At 45.0% G+C, this 20592-nt stretch overlaps 1 protein-coding gene across 3 annotated transcripts in view; it reads right to left on the reverse strand.

Annotated features, from left to right (window-relative positions):
• The window catches only part of LOC140385210 (sperm-associated antigen 1-like), a 225029-nt gene that overhangs the window by 78024 nt on the left and 126413 nt on the right, over positions 1 to 20592 (reverse strand). For all 3 annotated transcript variants that reach the window (XM_072467111.1, XM_072467112.1, XM_072467110.1), the window contains 2 exons: positions 16580 to 17053; positions 13696 to 13795 (listed from right to left, as the gene is read on the reverse strand). In XM_072467111.1, the coding sequence (XP_072323212.1) occupies positions 13696 to 13795; positions 16580 to 17053 (574 nt within the window). The remainder of the gene's footprint in view (positions 1 to 13695; positions 13796 to 16579; positions 17054 to 20592) is intronic.

Here is a 20592-nt window from a genome sequence, read left to right on the forward strand (position 1 = left end):
ATTTTGGTCATCCCAGCTGCTCTTTGTGGTATTGAGTACCAAGTTATAAAGTTTGCAGTACCATGATGGAATTCAAACAGCATCTCTTCAGAAGTTGAAACCTTAACCAGTACCTTAGGACATCTGACCACACTATTACACAAGTTTTCTATAAATTTTCAAATGTTAGCAAATCACAATCATAGAATTTACAGTGCAGGAGGCCATTCGGCCCATCAAGTCTGCACCTGCCCTTGGAAAGAGCACTCTATTTAAGCCCACACCTCCACCCTTTGATCTTTGGCTTTGATCTTTAAGTCATCTTTGTCTACAGGAATAGTGCCAGAAGACTGGAGGATATCAAAAATGTTCCCTTTGTTCAAGAAGGGGAGTAGAGACAACCCCGGTAACTATAGACCAGTGAGCCTTACTTCTGTTGTGGGCAAAATCTTGGAAAAGTTTATAAGAGATAGGGTGTATAATCATCTGGAAAGGAATAATTTGATTAGACATAGTCAACACGGTTTTGTGAAGGATAGGTCGTGCCTCACAAACCTTATTGAGTTCTTTGAGAAGGTGACCAAACAGGTGGATGAGGGTAAAGCAGTTGATGTGGTGTATATGGATTTCAGTAAAGCGTTTGATAAGGTTTCCCACGGTAGGCTACTGCAGAAAATACGGAAGCATGGGATTCAGGGAGATTTAGCAGTTTGGATCAGAAATTGGTTAGCTGGAAGAAGACAAAGGGTGGTGGTTGATGGGAAGTGTTCAGACTGGAGTCCAGTTACTAGTGGTGTACCACAAGGATCTGTTTTGGGGCCACTGCTGTTTGTCATTTTTATAAATGACCTGGAGGAGGGCGTAGAAGGATGTGTGGGTAAATTTGCAGATGACACTAAAGTCGGTGGAGTTGTGGACAGTGCGGAAGGATGTTACAAGTTACAGAGGGACATAGATAAGCTGCAGCGCTGGGCTGAGAGGTGGCAAATGGAGTTTAATGCAGAAAAGTGTGAGGTAATTCATTTTGGAAGGAATAACAGGAAGACAGAGTACTGGGCTAATGGTAAGATTCTTGGCAGTGTGGAGGAGCAGAGAGATCTCCGTGTCCATGTACATAGATCTCTGAAAGTTGCCACTCAGGTTGAGAGGGTTGTTAAGAAGGCATACGGTGTGTTAGCTTTTATTGGTAGAGGGATTGAGTTTCGGAGCCATGAGGTCATGTTGCAGCTGTACAAAATTCTGGTCGCCGCATTATAGGAAGGATGTGGAAGCATTGGAAAGGGTGCAGAGGAGATTTACGAGAATGTTGCCTGGTATGAAGGGAAGATCTTATGAGGAAAGGCTGAGGGACTTGAGGCTGTTTTCGTTAGAGAGAAGGTTAAGAGGTGACTTAATTGAGGCATACAAGATGATCAGAGGATTGGATAGGGTGGACAGTGAGAGCCTTTTTCCTCGGATGGTGATGTCCAGCATGAGGGGACATAGCTTTAAATTGAGGGGAGATAGATATAAGACAGATGTCAGAGGTAGGTTCTTTACTCAGAGAGTAGTAAGGGTGTGGAATGCCCTGCCTGCAACAGTAGTGGACTCGCCAACACTAAGGGCATTCAAATGGTCATTGGATAGACATATGGACGATAAGGGGATAGTGTAGATGGGCTTCAGAGTGGTTTCACAGGTCGGCGCAACATCGAGGGCCGAAGGGCCTGTACTGCGCTGTAATGTTCTATGTTCTATCCCCGTAACCCAGTAACCCCACCTAACCTTTTTGCACTGTAAGGGCAATTTAGCATGGCCAATCCACCTAACCTGCACATCTTTGGACTATGGGAGGAAACCAGAGCATCCGGAGGAAACCCACGCAGACACGGGGAGAATGTGCAGACTCCGTACGGACAGTCACCCAAGCCGTAAATCGAACCTGGGACCCTGGAGCTGTGAAGCAACAGTGCTAACCACTGTGCTACTGTGCCACCCACAATGGCTGGTACTGATCTTGTTTGCCTCTTTTCCTTTCTATGTTTGTTTACTTTTCTCTCATTTTACTCTTAATTATTTTCGACCCCCTCCCAGCTCCCACAGGAATGATTCCAGTGAGTTAGAGAGGGTACTTTGCAGTATTTTACATTGGAAATAGGCTCGTGCACATTTTGAATGTGTTCACTGGGACTCATTTAGGTCCCTAAATGTGGAAACCTAGTTGGCTAGGCAGCAATCACGAAATGAGGCAAGTGGTGCCAAATTTCTGAATGCTCTAACTAACAGCACCTCTGTTAGTTAGACTTACACTAATATACACCCTGGTTCCTCTACGTCAGCACCCCATCCCCTTAGTTTTATATTGTATCTCTGCGTTCTTCCCCCAAAATAAATAATTTCTGCCAACAACTTGTCTATGGCCTTTCGAAGTTCTACACTATCCTCTTCACAGTTCACAATGTTTCCAAGTTTTGTATCACCCACAAATTTTGAAATCGTGCCCTATTCACCAAGATCTAAGTCATTATTATATATCAGGAAAAGCAACCCCCGGGAATCTCCACTACAAACCTTCCTCCAGTCAAATAAACATTCATTTAGCACTACAGTCTGTTTCCTGAGGTCCATGAAAGTAATGATGTGTAATATAAGAACAAACAACAGGTTAACCGCTTTATGTTTAAAGCCTGCTTGATAAAAAAAGGTCTACCCAAAGAGGGCATGGCACAGTTTCATACTGCACAATATACTGATTACTGCAAACCTGTCCTGTGCAGTGTCCAATATTGCAGCTACAGCAGATCAGGAATTGCTGTGTTAGTCAGATTTTTTTCTCCATTGCAGTGTGCTACAGTAGCGTTTTGTCTATAAGCAACCAGTGATTATGGCACTTCATTAGTTTTCTTTTGTTAAAAACAATTTATTTCCACAAGCTGGATTTTCAAATAAATCTGAATTACAAACATGGTGAGATGCTTTCTGGCACTATGTAGATAGATTATGTGGCCTGTGATAAGCTTCTCCAAAGCAAACATTCTGAAATTAAATGCAGCATTAAATACAAAATTTTGTACTAGCCTCTTACTGCAAACATAATTTCTTGTTTGTCTTCTGAAGGCACTTCACTGGGTAATACGTCATGTTTAAGCCCATGGAAGACTTTCAAAATGATTTTCTTTTATAAGGCTGTTGTTTGGAAACAGTAAATCATGGTGCACAATACACATGGGACACAGATATAAATTCTACATGGCAGCAGACCTTGCGGCATAACTTTTATTTGTGAGTACTGAAGCATCAACATTAGTTTAGAATTATATGTGGATCTGAAACTAACATGAGTAACCACAAGTTATATTTTGACCATTATATTGCAGTATCTGCACTTATCCATACAATCTGAAAGTAAAAAACAGTGCCATAAATCTAATATAACTGCTAACATGAAGAAACATCTCAAGGCGGTTCATAAATAGGAAAAGGGAAGCCGAGACACCAAGCGAATGTTTAGGAGGGTTATCCAATAACCTGGTCAAAGACATTGAGGTGGGGGGATGGGGAAAGGGAGCTGGTGGCAAGGGGAGGCAGATGTGTAGGCAGAGGTAATTCTCCTGAAATTGAGCCAGGTCAGGATTCTGACATAATTTTGCCCTCTTCATGGTTTCTGTAGGGGGGTTGATTGAAAGCAAGTGGGGAACACCCTTGGATCTGTGCGCTAAGTAATTAGGGGATTAAGAAGCCAATTAAGGACTATTTAAACACTCAATTCTGGCTCTCCCATCAACTTGCCAGGGCCACCGAGGTGAGTGTGGAGCAGGGAGAGATTCTTCAGTGAAGCTGATAAACTGGGGAGGTTTCAATCTGTGAAAATGAATTGTTCCAGCAATGGGCAAGTAAGAGGCTGCTGTTCAAAGCACTTCTCTCACAGACTGCTATCGCTACTTGACAGATAATTGTCAACTTTTTGGAAGGCATTTCACCGGTCTAGTATTTCATTAACCTTCAGCTGCACTTCCCCATTGCTCGACTTCACCACAGCCTGAGAGCAGCTTATGTAGCTTTACTTTATATCTTTGATGAAAAGGAAGAGTAGTAGCAACACCTTCAGCATCAATACTAGGAGCAGCAGGAGCAACTCCAACATCAGTAACATCTGTCTTCTCCTCGGCTGTGTGTCCCTCTACAGGGCAGAGGGGATAGACGTGAAGATCCAGCTGGAAAGAGGCAGGACCTTCAAATGGCAGAGGATCAGATCTCTCAATATGCCTAAGCACCCGTGTCTCAGATGGCTCACGCCCTCATGAGACCCCGAATCCTCTTGTTACATTGACACCATACTGTAGCAACTGCACTGTCAATTCCTTGTCCACTTCCATCCACGCCTGCTTGGTTGGAGTGACTGTCCTCTTCCCTCTACCCTGGGGTGATCTCACCTCAATGCAGTTCCCGAAATCCCTCTGCAGGACTTTCAGATAAAAGTCAGAGACCTGGAGAACAGCCTTTCCAGGTTATCCTCTCCATTTCTGTGGGTGCTACATCCTCAAAAATCCATGTGTTCTGCTTAGAAATTCTTCCTTTGACAAAATGGATGCTATCTATACTTCTTCAGGAAACTAAGGAAATTCAATTTGGCATGTCCACATTAACTCTTACCAACTTTTACAGATGCACCATAGAAAGCATCCTATCTGGCTGCATCACAGCCTGGTGTGGCAACTGCTCAGCCCAAGACACCAAGAAACTTCAGAGAGTCGTGAACACAGCCCTGTCTATCACACAAACCTGCCTCCCATCCATTGACTCCATCTGCACCTCCCGCTGGCTGGGGAAAGCAGGCAGCATAATCAAAGACCCCTCCCAACCGGCTTACTCACTCTTCCAACTTCTTCCATCAGGCAGGTGATACAAAAGTCTGAGAACACATACAAACAGATTCAAAAACAGCTTCTTCCCCACTGGTACCAGACTCCTAAACGACCCTCTTATGGACTGACCTGATTAAGACTAACTCCTGTATGCTTCACCCGATGCCTGCGTCTATGTAGTTACATTGTGTACCTTGTGTTGCTCCTTTATGTATTTTCTTTTTATTTTATTTTCATGTACTTAATGATCTGTTTGAGCTGCTCGCAGAAAAATACTTTTCATTGTACCTCGGTACACGTGACAATAAACAAATCCAATCCAATCCAAAATCTCAAGCAGGTATTAGGCTTCTTATTTGTATATGCAATGGTCCAAACTCTTGCTTCAGGAGTTTGTAAAGAACGCCTCTTATTTATTTTTATCCAATAAGGCAGTTGGCCCACTTCCACCCAGAAGAGCACACTCTTTTTACTTCCTATTTTGGGGCCTAAGTATGCTGTGCAATGCCAGGAAAAGTGCAACGTGACTCAATTTCATGTCCAATGTTTTGGGAGACAGTGTAATGGGAGGTAATGGACAAACAGGATTAAGTTTGGGAAAGGCATCATTAAGCAGAATATAAGATAAGTTGACTTTTATGAAGGATGGGAGATGGGACAGTAGCAATTAGCATTATAGCATTATATTAGGCAGGTTGGGAGGTGACAAGCTAGCTTTTCATATGTACCTAGATACTTTAATTAATTATCCCCAGTGATTCCCCCTTTAATTTGGATTTCCATCTGTGATTCTTAAGTCTAAAGTAATCTACATCTGTCAACAATTATTCGGCTTGCTTAAACTATCTACCTTCTTCTATAAATTTCTGCCCCTTTTTTCATATTCCTTGAGAAACCGAATGAAAAGGGTCATTTATGAACATGGTGAATTTCTGGTTCCATACCACTACCCCTGAGGGACATTACTTGTTATTGTTTGTCAATCTCCCTGTTACCCTGACTTCCTGCATCCAAACTCCCAACCAGTCTTAATTCCTCTCGGATTAGTGTAGTGGAATCAGCAATTCACCAGATACAGAAATAACCTGATTTCAGGTTTTGGAGGAAGCATGAAGGAGCAGAAAAATCAGATTTACCTACCGTCTCAGTGCCATCAAATAGTTAGTTATACATAATATATCTTTCAGAAAACCATGCTGCCTCTCCCTCGTGATTTTACACTTCACCAAGTGCTCATGGTTCCTGTTGCTGACGATGGATTCTTAAAGTGTTCCCACTAGTTGTATTAAACTCATTGATGTGTTAGTTATTTGATTTCCTCCAACTTGGGCCTTTAATGTAGTAAATGCCCCAAAACACTTCACAGCAACAGTATTAAACAGAATTTGACACCAGGCCAGATGAACAAATATTTAGGTCACATGATCAAAAGCTTGGTCAAAAGAGGTAGGCTTTAAGGAATGACTTAAAGGAGAAGGTTGAGCTGAAGAGTTTTAGAGAGGGAATTCCAGAACTTAGGGCCTCAGCAGCTGAATGATGAAAATCAGGCAGGCATCAGAGGCCAGGATTAGAGTTGCATAGAGCTCTCAGAAGGTTCAATGGAGAAGGATGCTGGGGATGTTACAGAGATAGAGAGGGAACGAGGACATGGAGGAATTTGAAACCAAGGATGAGAATATTTAAATGGAGGCATTTCCGGACCGGAAGACAATGTAGGTTAGTGGGTACAGGGGTGATGGGTGAATAAGACTTGATGGGAGTTAGGATGCAGGCAGCAGAGTTTTGGATAAGCTCAAGCGAATGGAAGATTGAAGCCAGGACAGCATTGGAACAGTCCAGAGGCAATCTAGAGGTAGCAAAGGAATGGATGAAAGGTTTCAGCAGCAGATGATCTGAGACAGAGGTGAAGCTGGACAATGTTATGAAGGTCAAAGTAGCTGAAATCGATGTTGCAATAGACATGTGGTCTGAAATTCATCTCGGGGCTAAATATGACACTAATGTTTCAAACGGTCAGATTCAGTCTCAAACAGTTCCTTCTTGCTTTATGGATAAAGGTGCAACATTTTCTACTTCAAATTTTCAGATGGTGTCAACAAAGCTAGCAAGCTTCGGAAATTATAACTTAAAAAAAACATTTTATGAGGGTATATGTAGTTTTTATAATAATAACGATAACAGCAATATAAACATGTTACATAGAACATTTCCATCCCTATCACATTCTTCGCACCCCCAACAATGAAACAACATTTTCTGCCTCTGCTGACATTTTAATTTTCTCCAAGAAAGTCGACGAACGGCTGCCACCTCCGGACGAACCCTAACATTGACCCTCTTAGGGTGAACTTTATTTTCTCGAGACTGAGAAACCCAGCCATGTCACTAACCCAGGACTCTAATTTTAGGGGCTTTGAGTCCCTCCACGTTAACAGAATCCATCTCCGGGCTACCAGGGAGGCAAAGGCCAAAACGTTTGACTCTTTTGCCCCCTGGACTCACGGCACTTCCGACACTCCAAAGATCGCCACCTCTGGACTCGGCACCACCTGTGCTTTAACTACCGTGGACATAACCTGAGCAAAACCCTGCCAAAACCCTCCAAGTTTCAGGCATGACCAAAACATGTGGACATGATTTGCTGGACCTCCCGCGCACCTCGCACACCTGTCCTCTATCCCAAAAAACTTGCTCTTCCGGGCCACCGTCATGTGTGCCTGGTGGACTACCTTAAATTGTACCAGGCTAAGCCTGGCACAGGATGAGGATGTGTTAACCCTGCTTAAGGCATCCGCCCACAGACCTGCCTCTATCTCTCCCTCTAGCTCATCTTCCCACTTGCCCTTTAGTTCCTCTATCTGAGTTTCCTCCAACTCCAGAAGTTCTTGGTAGATATCCGATACTTTCCTCTCTGGAAATTATAACTTACGCACACCAAAATCCTTCATTGTTTTAAAGAAGAAAGGCTTTTGTCAGTGTTTTTGATCTTCATGTGTGCTTTACTTCTGTGGTTAGAGCTTATTGGTTATCTGTTAAAATGCATGTAAAAGGGACAAAATGCCTGATTCAGTAGCATAACATTGTTATAAACATGGAATCTGTCTTTGAGATCAGCTCAATAAATTGGAATAATCTCTCCAAGTCAGCAGAAGAAAACAATTCCAACCAGTAACCAGCAGCTTCTTTCGGGAAAAGGACAAGCAGGGTCTTTTTAATAATAATAATAGTAATCTTTTATTGTCACAAGTAGGCTTACATTAACATTGCAATGAAGTTACTGTGAAAAGCTCCTTCGCCACATTCCGGCGCCTGTTCAGGTACATAGAGGGAGAATTTAGAATATCCAATTCACCTACAGCATGTCTTTTGGGACTTGTGGGAGGAAACCGGAGCACCCGGAGGAAATCCACGCAGACACGGGGAGAACGTGCAGACTCCGCACAGACAGTGACCCAAGCCGGGAATCGAATCTGGGACCCTGGAGCTGTGAAGCAACAGTGCTACCCACTGTGCTACCGTGACCATGTTCTGGATGGGTCTGACACATCTTGGCATTTAAGTTAACATTCTCAGCCATCATAGTAAAACTGATAAACACATGGCAGAATTCCAAACCTGAGTGCAAATTGTGGTGATGTGAACAATGTAAATACATGTAGGCTAGCTAGACACTAGAGGGAGCACCAGAAACATCACACACACACACTCAACCAATAGATCAGTTAGATAGGACACAACCAATGGACACACAGAGGTGACACGACCACAAGAGGGCATTATACCAACCCACATATAAAGGACACCACACACCTGGGGCGAAATTCTCCGGAAACGGCGCGATGTCCGCCGACTGGCGCCCAAAACGGAGCAAATCAGACAGGCATCGCGCCGCCCCAAAGGTGCGGAATGCTCCGCATCTTTGGGGGCCGAGCCTCAACCTTGAGGGGCTAGGTCGGCGCCGGACGAATTTCCGCCCCGCCAGCTGGCGGAAAAGGCCTTTGGTGCCCGCCAGCTGGCGCGGAAATGACATCTCGGGGCGGCGCATGCGCGGGAGCATCAGCGGCCGCTGACGGCATTCCCGCGCATGCGCAGTGGAGGGAGTCTCTTCTGCCTCCGCCATGGTGGAGACCGTGGCGGAGGCGGAAGGGAAAGAGTGCCCCCACGGCACAGGCCCGCCCGCGGATCGGTGGGCCCCGATCGCGGGCCAGGCCACCTTAGGGGTACGCCCCGGGGCCAGATCGCCCCGCGCCCCCCCCAGGACCCCGGAGCCTGCCCGCGCCGCCTTGTCCCGCCGGTAAGGTAGGTGGTTTAATTTACTCCGGCGGGACAGGCATTTTAGCGGCAGGACTTCGGCCCATCCGGGCCGGAGAATAGAGCTGGGGGGCCCGCCAACCGGCGCGATTCCCGCCCCCGCCGAATATCCGGTGCCGGAGACTCCGGCAACCGGCGGGGGCGGGATTCACGCCAGCCCCCGGCGATTCTCCGACCCGGCATGGGGTCGGAGAATCTCGCCCCTGATCTGCCTGCCTCTTTCCAGTGGAGACAGTCAGTGAGTAGAGACACAGGGTTGATTCAATATTACACCCACCACGTGGATTGCAGCAACTGGTTAGTCAGTCTGGGTAGCTATAGTAGGATTAGCAGTAGTGTCGAACCTGAGTAATAGAAGTGTAAATAGTTTAATAAACGTGTTGACGTTATCTCCACGTCTGAACCTTCCTTTGTCAAGTGCACCACAAGGAAGCCGCTTATGTTACACCTAGAGCATAACAAATCATGGTACCAGGACTGAACTGTTTCAATCCATATAGCCATACCTCAGCGTACAGTGACAACCAGCAACGATACCCAGGCAAGATGTTCGAGATCCGGGTTCCGCAGCAGCTCCAGTTCCACGGCGATCTCCGCGAAAACTTGACGGTATTCCGGCAAATGTTTGAAATCTTCCTGGTGGCAGCCGAATTAGAAGACGTGGCCGATGCTGAAAAGACAGAGCTTCTGCTCACCATCGCCAGTGCCAGAGCAGAAGAAATCTTTTAAAAATTCAAGTTCTCCAAAGGGCAAAACAGGAGCGACTTCCAGGCAGTCCTGGACAAATTCGGCAAATACTATGAGGAAAACACACTCCAACCAGCAAGAAAAGGTAAGAGAAGCGCCAGTACTCACCTCGAGACCGAGATCCCGGAGCAGAGAACAATTTTGGTCGGTGGCCATCTTTCTACAGGGAGTTCAGTTGCGCGAGAAGCGCACAGAACGGGAAGGTCCGTTTGCGCATGCGCAAGACGCCGCGCATGCGCAATCACAAAAACGGCCATCGGTACAGGAACAGCGATTTGCGCATGCGCAAACGCTTCCTACGTATGATGTCACATGCGTCATGACGTCAAGAGGCCCCGGACCACGCCCATTTAAAGGGGAAACGTCCCAAATCAAAGAAAAATATATTTTAAAGCTGTAAAACAACCTTCCTTCACCTGGAATGACAGCACAATGCCTCAAATTGAACCAGGAAATGAAATTAACCTCCGAAGAACCCTGCAACAAGCAGTTACTTACGCCCAAACCGATGATTCCGACCTTGAATACTTAAAAAACCGACCTTTACATTTTCTCCGGACCTCGCGAGCCCAATGCCAGCTCCGACGCAAACAGTGATGATGTGGTCTTGGAAGACAACGATTCAGACGAACCTTTCACCTTGGGAGGGTACCCCAGTACCAAATCCGAACCGCAACTAGACGTGTTGCACATTGACGACCCCCGTACTGAATCCGACGCAGACGCGGATTCGTTCTTCGGATTTGAGGATCTTCAGCCCAGCATATACGACATCCCGAGTCGTGAGTGCAGGATTATGCTGCGGCCTGAAACCAAGAGACAGAGAGCGGTACAAGCCCACAGAAAGCGGCCTGCTGCCACACAGAGCATGGTCCAAGCACCGCTCAGGGTTCCCGACTCCACGAAAGAAGACATGCAAGACTCCTCACCGCACTCCTTGCATGAACAAGAAGTGACTCCAGTGTCACAAGCCTCCACAGTGAGCTCGTGGACAGACTCCACAATTGCAGAAACGCAAGACTCCAGAGCGCAGTCCTTGCACGAACAAGTAGTGACTCCAGTGTCGCAAGCCTCCACAGCGAGCTCGTGGACAGCCTCCACGATAGAAGCAACGCAAGACTCCGACGCGCAGTCCTTGCAGGAACAAGACCATGAGGGTCTAGCAACCTCCTCTGACCAACTAGCGGCAGACGATGCAAGTCTGCCATGTTCAAGTACACAGCAAGAAGACTATGACAGTCTACCACGTTCCAGTGCACAGCAGGACGACCATGACGGTCTATCATGCTACAGTGAAGAACAAAGCAACGATGACAGTCCAAGCCCAAATGAAGGACAACAACAAGACAATGACAGTCCACCCACATTGTTTGCGCCACCAGATGAAGACTCTGACAATTTACCCAACCCAAGTGAACAAGCAGCTACTGAGGCTCTATCCACGGTATGTGAGACGAGTGACGACAGCATCCCACTTCCCATGCAAGATGTGCAAAGTGAAAGACCTCAGCTAGTGTGTACAGAGGCACTCGACGATCACTGTGAGACCACTGGTGACTCCGGTGACACCATGATACTTCCACCCTCATTCACTCAAACCTCTCCACAAGTCAATGCATTCCTGCATATTCCGACTCCAGACGTGCAGCTTCAAGAAATCTCAGCTGACTCCATTGAACCTGCTAAGACTCCGGACGGGGAGCATCAATAAACCAACACTGACTCAGTTAAAACAGACCAGGCTCCAGATAGGGAGCAACCAAACGCCGACTCTGATTCACGTAAGCCGGACTTTACTCCAGACAGGGAGTGCCGCAACCTCAGTGATGGCACGCTCAGGGTGACAGCAGATGCCACAACGACAGGTGATGGATCACTTAACAATTACACTGGGTCAGTAATAACAAGCAGCGGCTACAGTCCAAGAGGAATACACCAATATTCACCACAGCTATATCCACACATTCTTTCCACACCAGCAGTGCAGCCAATGACAGCTCATGCTGGACAAGCCCAGTATTCAGGCATGCAGCAGCCAGCAGTCTATGCAACATATTCTCAAACAGGCCAGCACAACGGATTGCCCACTAATGGAATCAAGACCAAAGGGGGACTACCGCAAGCGCAATCTGCACTACATTCTGGATGCCTTAGTCACAACCCAGGATTTGCTGCACCCCAGCCTGGCCAGATGGCATATTCCTATCAGATGCAAGGTTCTAGTTTCACACCATCACGAGGTATTTATGCGAGCAGCAATTCTGTTTCCAATTCGACAAGCTTCAACGGTTCTCAGGAGGCACCCTTCCTGCACAGCACGTGGCCAGAACCAATATGTACAGTCTTATCCAACTTCAACATATGGCACATCCATGACCTCGAATGATACTGTTGATGGTACCTCTTCAACGTCAACACCTTATCAGCTACAAGATGCCATCCGACAGCACCATCACAAACATCGAAAAAGAAAGGGACTCCAAATCAGATAGCAAAGTGATTTTGACCACTTCTTGGTTCCTGTGGCACAGGGACGTTGATGCCGTTCATAACCAAGAGAGACATTTGACCATGATGATTGATGGTTTTTGGACTCACACAAATGATTTGGACTTATTGATTCATCACTGTTCCCATGACTTGTATATACCTTACCTTATCTACCTTATCTTTGTTCAATTTTCTGAACGTGTACAGAAAATATGTAACATATAAAAAAGGGGGGGATGTGGTGATGTGCATCAATGGAAATACATGTAGGCTAGCTAGACACTAGAGGGAGCACCAGAAACATCACACACACACACACTCAACCAATAGATCAATTAGATAGGACACGACCAATGGACACACAGAGGTGACACGACCACAAGAGGGCATTACACCAACCTATATATAAAGGACACCACACACATGATCTGCCTCTTTCCAGTGGAGACAGTCAGTGAGTAGAGACACAGGGTTGATTCAATATTACACCCACCACGTGGATTGCAGCAACTGGTTAGTCAGTCTGGGTAGCTATAGTAGGATTAGCAGTACTGTCGACCCGAGTAATAGAAGTGTAAATAGTTCAATAAACGTGTTGAAGTTATCTCCACGTCTGAACCTTCTTTTGTCAAGTGCACCACAAGGAAGCGCTTATGTTACACCTAGAACATAACAAATCACAAATAAAAGACTATTACATTTATTATTGGATAGTAGTAGATGTTTAAGGAGATATACATGCAAAGTACATTTACTTGTATTGTCTCTGAGGCATTATCTATTAAATTTAGTGCACATAGCTGCAATGATGTTGCGGGTGTTGCATTATGGGTTGATGCAATTTTTATTCCACAATGCTGAGCTAAACTGCTTCATTGAGCCTCTAATGCAAGAAACAATTGTGCAAGTTCATACGCCACTTTAAATTTCCACTTTTAATACTTTGCATATCTCATTGAGCAAAAATGCAGAAAGGTGAGCTACTCCCAGTGAGTCACACTGTTGATGATATTGGCCCCAGGGACAAATTATTTTTCAATTTTACAAGCTCCTGCTTCTATTGCAGAGCTTTGCACAAGACGAGCACATATGGGAAACTCATGTATGGAGGCCACTACACATAAATTACTGCCTGTAAGATTTCCTGTCCATTCATTAAATATAATTTACCCCTATGAATAAACCTATTCCCTCTAAACCAGCATTTGCTGGAGTACACCAACATTTTGTGCCATGTAACTTCTACATCAGGCACATTGCTATACTAACTTGAAAACATCATTCAATCCATGACAAATGTCACCATAAACAACATTATGCTTACCTAGTACAATCCTTAATGCACTCAGTGCAATTTCCATCCTTTAGGTAGCATGCTGCTTGATTTGAGTGCAAGATGCTCAGTTCTGCTGGGCAGTCCACCCCTTATAAGAAAAAGTAACACACAACATTTATTTACTATCTTATTTCCCCTTCTTGAAGGTTTGTTGGGGTATGATTTCATGTGCATGACTGTAAGCTATTTCAGTGAGAGCCATCTTACTTCAATCTGATTCTGTTCTCACCCAATTTCTAATCTGTAAACTTTCAGCAGAAGACGCTGGTAAGGAATTGCGAGTTTGGACCCTAATAATTTTCTTTCCCTTGTCCAAGGATATTGATACCATCTAAAGCACTCTCACGGTTGTCTAGCACAACATTGACAAGAGATTGAACCTGGGACTCCCTTGGTTTGTATGGCAATTGTTACAATTATGAGGCTGACGAATCTTACAATTTGGGACTTGTAGATTTAAAAGTAGGATATGACCTGTCCTGTAGTCTGCCCGATGGTAAGCCTGGGTAGTTTGATTTAGATATCAAAGAAAGGCTTACTGTTTTACTGAGAAGCTGCACGGCATTTACAATTGGAAAAAAAATGGCAACAGTCATTGACTTTAAAATGACTGACCTCTGAGTCTCCCCACATTATAGGTATCAAATTGTAAACAGCTGGGGTATGAACTATCCATTAACTTTTAAGATGAAAGGGAAGTTGAGGTCAAAAATAGCTAATTTGCATTTCTACCTTTATGCAAGGTTATGGTGTTTCACGTTGCTATGGGCAGAGGAAGCCATTTTGAGATCAGGTTACAGGCTTCCCTACAAACCAATGACTATCACAGCCAGCAGAGGTTCTTTGAGATCAGTAGAGTGAAAAAAACTGCTTGGCTTTGCAAGCTATTAAAGCCAGATGTGGGAGGGAGACAGTCTCTGGTCGAAGACCACCGGCAGCCTTTTGTGGATTACAGGGAATTTGTTCTAGCATGCCCAGGGAAAAGAATAATAATCGGAATAGCCCTTACGACTGGTTGTGGATTGAAGGAACTCTTAAGAAAACAGAGAAAAGTGCCTGGCGACTGTCACTCAGTTACTCATCAGCAAAATGGGGATATGCTGGAAGCAACTTCTGACTGTTTTAAGGACTGTAATTCCATGGAGAGTGTGATGTGTGATAAGTATAAAAGGGAAATGTTTCTCTCTACAGTTTGAAGAATAAGTTACCAAAAAAAGTGCTTATTTAATAGTGTTTTAGTCATTTGTTGGAGTAAAGGTTTTAGGATGAGAAATCTCAATGTGTCATTCTTTCAGCTATTAACTGGAAGCTCAAATTTATTTTAAAAGGTCTCTATGGAGATTGCAACATAGTTTATTTAGCCATAGAGTAAAGTGGGAGGTGGTGAGGTCACGAAAGGCAACTCATGATCACTCTGTTTTGGGAAATCATGTACTACGTGAGAGGGGGGGAATAAATGAAAATATATATTTACTTATCTCCTTCAGTTCTTTAGATGTCCTTGCACCTTTGAAAAAGGTGACAATCTGTTTCCCATCCCCCTTTCAATAGTACTGCAGAACCATTAAGTGTGACAGGCGTTACCATTGTCCTAAAATGTAACTCCCCTTCCAATGTTCCCTCCATTCTACTCATAGCTGAGAAGTACAGAGTTTAACTCAATCTAGAAATTCTTTGCGCGGTGTGTTTGCGGGGAGGGGGGAGGGTTGGAAATCTTGTTGACAATATGTGGCATGGCGGATTAATAAACCAATGGGCCAGCTATGTTCATCACAGATGTGTAATTCTCTTGAGCAAGCATGGTATGTGAACATACATACAGATGAACATGGAAATTAGGAGCAGAGTAGGCCACTCGGCCTTTCGAGCCTTCTGCACCATTCAGTAAGATCATGGCTCATCTGATTGTAACCTCAACCCCACATTCCTGCCTGCCCCAATAACCTTTCAGTCCCTTATTAATCAAGAATCTATCTGACTCTGCCGTAAAAATATTCAAGGACTTTGTTTCCAAGATTCACAACCCTCTGAGGGAAAAGATTCTCCTCATCTCTTGTCTTAAATGAATGATTCCTTATTTTTAAACAGTGATCCCTCGTTACAGATACTCCTACAAGAAGAAACATCCTCTTTACATCCACCCTGTCAGAATGCTCATTTGCAGTTCAGACAAGCATACTTCGACCCTTCCCCATCACCCATAATTCTTTCTCCTCTTTTTCCTTGAATCCTGAGATTCATGGTTGAATTGCTGTAGGCTGCCCCTTTCCTACCACCACCAACCCCTGGTGCGGTTGGTGATTAGGAGCAAGAGCTGCAGATATTGCTAACTTCTTCCACTTTTTAACCGAGAGATGCTACGGTCAACTCGCGCCTTACCTGACAGCAAGTAACTCATTACAGACCAGAGATTAAAATTAAGGCCATACTTGTCAGATTTTAATTGTGATTCTGTCTTTTAAACCAGTTTTGACGCACTACATCTATGTAAACACCTGGGACAAAAGACTCCACTGTCACATGTGTTTTACGACAATTTGATTTCACTGTACTTCTTTGTAGCTGATGGGCTGTTTTACTATAGCATACATATAGCATGCCATGGTCAGCAAAGAGATACAATAAATATTTCAACCAGTGAATTATGAGCTTCCTTAAGAGTAACTATTGATTATACTTTTCAATTAGCATCCCTCTTCTATTTACACCATATTTATAAAATAGAATTTTAAAACAGAATAATAGTTTTTATTACACCATAAGAATGGAAACATTTTAACCCCAAAGTTCCTATTTCACATTTTCATACATAGAGGGTGGATGCATATGTGTATACATAGTGTAGAGTAGTCAATATATTAGGAGGCCTTACCCGATTCAATGAGCTCTGTAATAGCTTTTGTGTATTTGATCACTGCGTCTCCAAACTGCCCATTTTTAAACAGTTTGTTTCCTTCACTCTTAAGCTTTGCCACAGCAGGGGGCAGGGCCCATGTGTTATTCTTTCCTTTCTCTGTCTCTGAACTTGACCCAGGCGGAAACATCTGACTGGAGTCAATTCTCGGAGGATCTTGACTTTTACTTGCCATGGGAATTGTGACATTCTCGACATTTCCACCTTTAGTTTCATGCCCATATTTACTTGGTTCAGTTTCCTTCAGTGCTGTTGAATTGCCGTCACTGTCTTTTTTAGTGTTTTTCTGTGCTGCTGCACCGCCCGTATCCTTCCCTTTAGCTCGGTTCTTTTCATTAGTCTGACTTTCTCGTTTGTGTGAACACTTTTTCTGTGAATTCCCCATTGCAGCCTTTGCTTTTGATGTCCTTCCACCCACCGGCTTACTAGAATCTGTAAGGAAGTCCACATATTACAGGCTAAATTGCATCAGTGGAAAGAACTACTGCAGTCTAAGAAGGGGGAGGCAAGGAAATTGCATCAAAAGCTTAGCGTGGCAACAACATAACATCCCATAATGAAAACAAGTGCAGAAGTATGAAAACTTCAGCAACATTTGCAATCAGTTAATCTGTGAAAGAAGGACATGAACAGAGTCACATTTCATTAAATAGCAAAGCAGTACTTCCCCCTTGTTAGCACAAGCAGGGAGCAATTTGTTTTACAAATAGTGAGTCAACTTGAGCATATTATACAAAAACCTTCAAGCTAACCCTAAGAGGAGGAAAGTGCCTCAGCAACTTCTGTAAGATCTATGACCTGTACATTATTTAGTATAATTAACCCTTTGGTTACTAAAATGCTTTTTTGTTCTCTATAACATCTGCAAAAAAAAATTTTTTTTAAATTTCAATTTAGGTTCAGTTATTACGGCACAGCCTGAGGCCATTCAGCTCTTCAAGTCAGATTTGTAGAATTCATAAAATCCCTACAGTGCAGAAGGAGGCCATTCGGCCCATCGGGTCTGCACCGGCCCCTCAAATGAGCACTCTATTGATGCCCAATTCCCCCATATTCCCATACCCTAACCTTTACATCCATGGACACTAAGGGACAATTTATCATGGCTAATCCACCTAACCTGCACATCTTTGGACTGTGGGAGGAAACCGGATCACCCGGAGGAAACCCACGCAGAGGTCAGAATTGAACCCAGGTCCCTGGCGCTGTGAGGCAGCAGTGCTAACCACTGTGCCACCCCAGAATACTACTGATATGCCACTCATGAATTTATCGTGAGACATGTAATTTCATAGCAAAATCAAGTTCTTTTCCCAACCTCATGAGGGGGCTATGAAATCACAGGATGTTTCAAATGCATTCCAAAAATCTGACAGGATTTTTCAAATGCGTTCCAAAACTGGAATAATTTCTCATAGCAGTGCATATGCATAAATGTAAATGTTGCCACAGTCCCAGAGGACGATAGTTTGCTCTCCCTTTGAGAGCTGACTGGTGGTGATTTAACCTAAGGGTCAACACACCTCAGGCGAGTGGAAAGGTTGAGACGGCGGGGCCTTCATGAATAACCTCAGCCGGTACAGGAGTTGAAACTGTGCTGTTGACGCCTATTACAAAACGGATGCTTTAATCTTGCCAACTGTCAAAGCTGCAATAAAGCAAATCTCCATGTGGTACATGCGAACAGAGGGGAAAAGACACATGGGCCGAAAACAGGAACTACCAAATAAGGCCCTGGCTGGAATCGATATTGGCCATCTGCCAGAGCACTCAAGTCAACACAGAAACTCATTATCGCTAGATGGAACTTTGTGATTACCCACTTACAGTAGTTATCATGTTTACACAAAACGATAAAAGACCTTGCTATGAATATGTAACTTCAAGACAGTAGTGCCCAACTTTGCAGCAGGATGAAAGATGAACAAACAGGTCATCAGACACCTATTAGCTCGTCGGACAAGAACATTTCTGATCTTGATTGAATCACCCTGGCTGAACAGTACTATCCTGCTTACATCTATTAATGTGTTTAAGTCTTGGTGGGACAATAAAACTCAGGCCAGGTGTGCGCGTGTATCATGACTCAGTGCTAGCAGAACCTATATAAAAGCAACATCGGAACACAAGTTAGCGACAACCTGGAAACCCCCCCAGGAGCAGCCATCGCAGAAGAAGAGATGAAACAGCGCTCGACGGACTGGATCTGCCGTTGCGGGTGACAATAAGCGGAGGGGGCTGAAAGCACCACAAGGACTGGGAGAGGTCATGGAGAGCATCAACGCCATGCAGGCGGGGAAGGCACCAGAACCAGACAGGTTCCCGGCAGACTTCTACAAAACTATTTGCGACGACACTGGCCCCGCTATTCAGATTCAATAGCGAGGGGCACCCTGCCTCCAACGCTAACACAGGCCACCATATCGCTGATACCCAAAAAGGACAAAGACCCAACGGTATGCAGATCATACGGACCCATTTCGCTGCTCAATGCAGATGCAAAAATACTCACAAAAGTCCTGGCTAAGCAGCTGGAGAACTGCGTTCCAGAGATAGTCGCAGAGGATCAGACGGGCTTTGTTAGACAGCTAACTGCGAATATCAGACGACTGTTGAATTTTTAAAATTTCGAGTAGCCAATTATTTTTCTTTTTCCAATTAAGGGCCAATTTAGCATGGCCAATCCACCTAACCTGCACATCATTGGGTTGTGGGAATGAGATCCACGCAGACATGGGGAGAATGTGCAACTCCACACGGACAGTGACCCAGGGCCGGGATTCGAACCCGGGCCCTCAGCGCCGCAGTCCCAGTGCTAACCACTGCGCCACATGCCACCCCTCAATTTGATAATAATCTTTATTATTGTCACATGTAGACTGACATTAACACTGTAATGAAGTTACTATGAAAATCCCAAAGTCGCTACACTACAGTGCCTGTTCAGGTACACTGAGGGAGAATTCACAATGTTCAATTCACCTAACAAGCACGTCTTTCAGTACTCATGGGAGGACACCGGAGCTCCCGGAGGAAACCCACGCAGATACGGTGAGAAAGTGCAAACTCCATACAGTCACCAAAGGTCAGAATTGAACCCGGTTCCCTGAAGCTGTGAGGCAGCAGTGCTACCCACTGTGCCACCCTGCCACTTAGGTTGAGGCTGGTTTCATTCCTTTAATAGAAACGTAGAAAACTGGAACAGGAGTAGGCCATTTGGCCATTCAAGCCTGCTGTGCCATTCAACATAATCATGGCTGATCTTCTCTCTCAACGCCCCATGCCTCTCCACCCCTTCAGAGTCTAGAAATCTTTCTACTTCTTTCTTAAATATATTCAGTGATTTGGCCTCCACAGCCTTCTGTGGTAGCGAATTCCACTGGTTCATCGCTCTCTGAGTGAATAAATTTCTCCTCATCTCAGTCTTAAAGGGCCTACCCTGTATCCTGAGACTGTGGCCACTTGTTCCAGACCCCTCAGCCAGAGGAAACATCCCTGCTTCCAGTCGGCCAATCCCAGTCAGAATTTTACACGTTTCGATTAGATCACCTCTCATTCTTCTTAATTATAGTGAATACAGACCTGGGGCTGGATTCTCTACTTTTGGGACTATGTCCCCACACCGTAGTAAAAACTGAGAACTTTCACACCAGAAAAACTGGCGTGAAAGGGCCACATATTCCTAGCCCTGCAGGGGCTAACAGGGACTCGGCGTGAATCTCGCAGCTTTTGCTGCAGATATGGGCCCCCGTATATCTGGGCCAGAGGCTGCGCATGCGCACGACGGCAGCCTCCAGCGGCCGTGCCGTGCTCCATGGCGGACTCAGACCGCGGAGCTGGACCCTAAAAATAGACCCCCTGATCGGCTGTGCGCCCGACCCGGATCGCCCGCCTAAAAATTTCCCGGCCATGTATAAGGCCCCCCCTGCCCTCCAATTGGCCCGCCCCCGACTAGGGCAGCCATGGACTGC

Source organism: Scyliorhinus torazame, chromosome 11 (assembly GCF_047496885.1).
Source record: "Scyliorhinus torazame isolate Kashiwa2021f chromosome 11, sScyTor2.1, whole genome shotgun sequence".
Classification (NCBI taxonomy): Eukaryota; Metazoa; Chordata; class Chondrichthyes; order Carcharhiniformes; family Scyliorhinidae; genus Scyliorhinus; species Scyliorhinus torazame.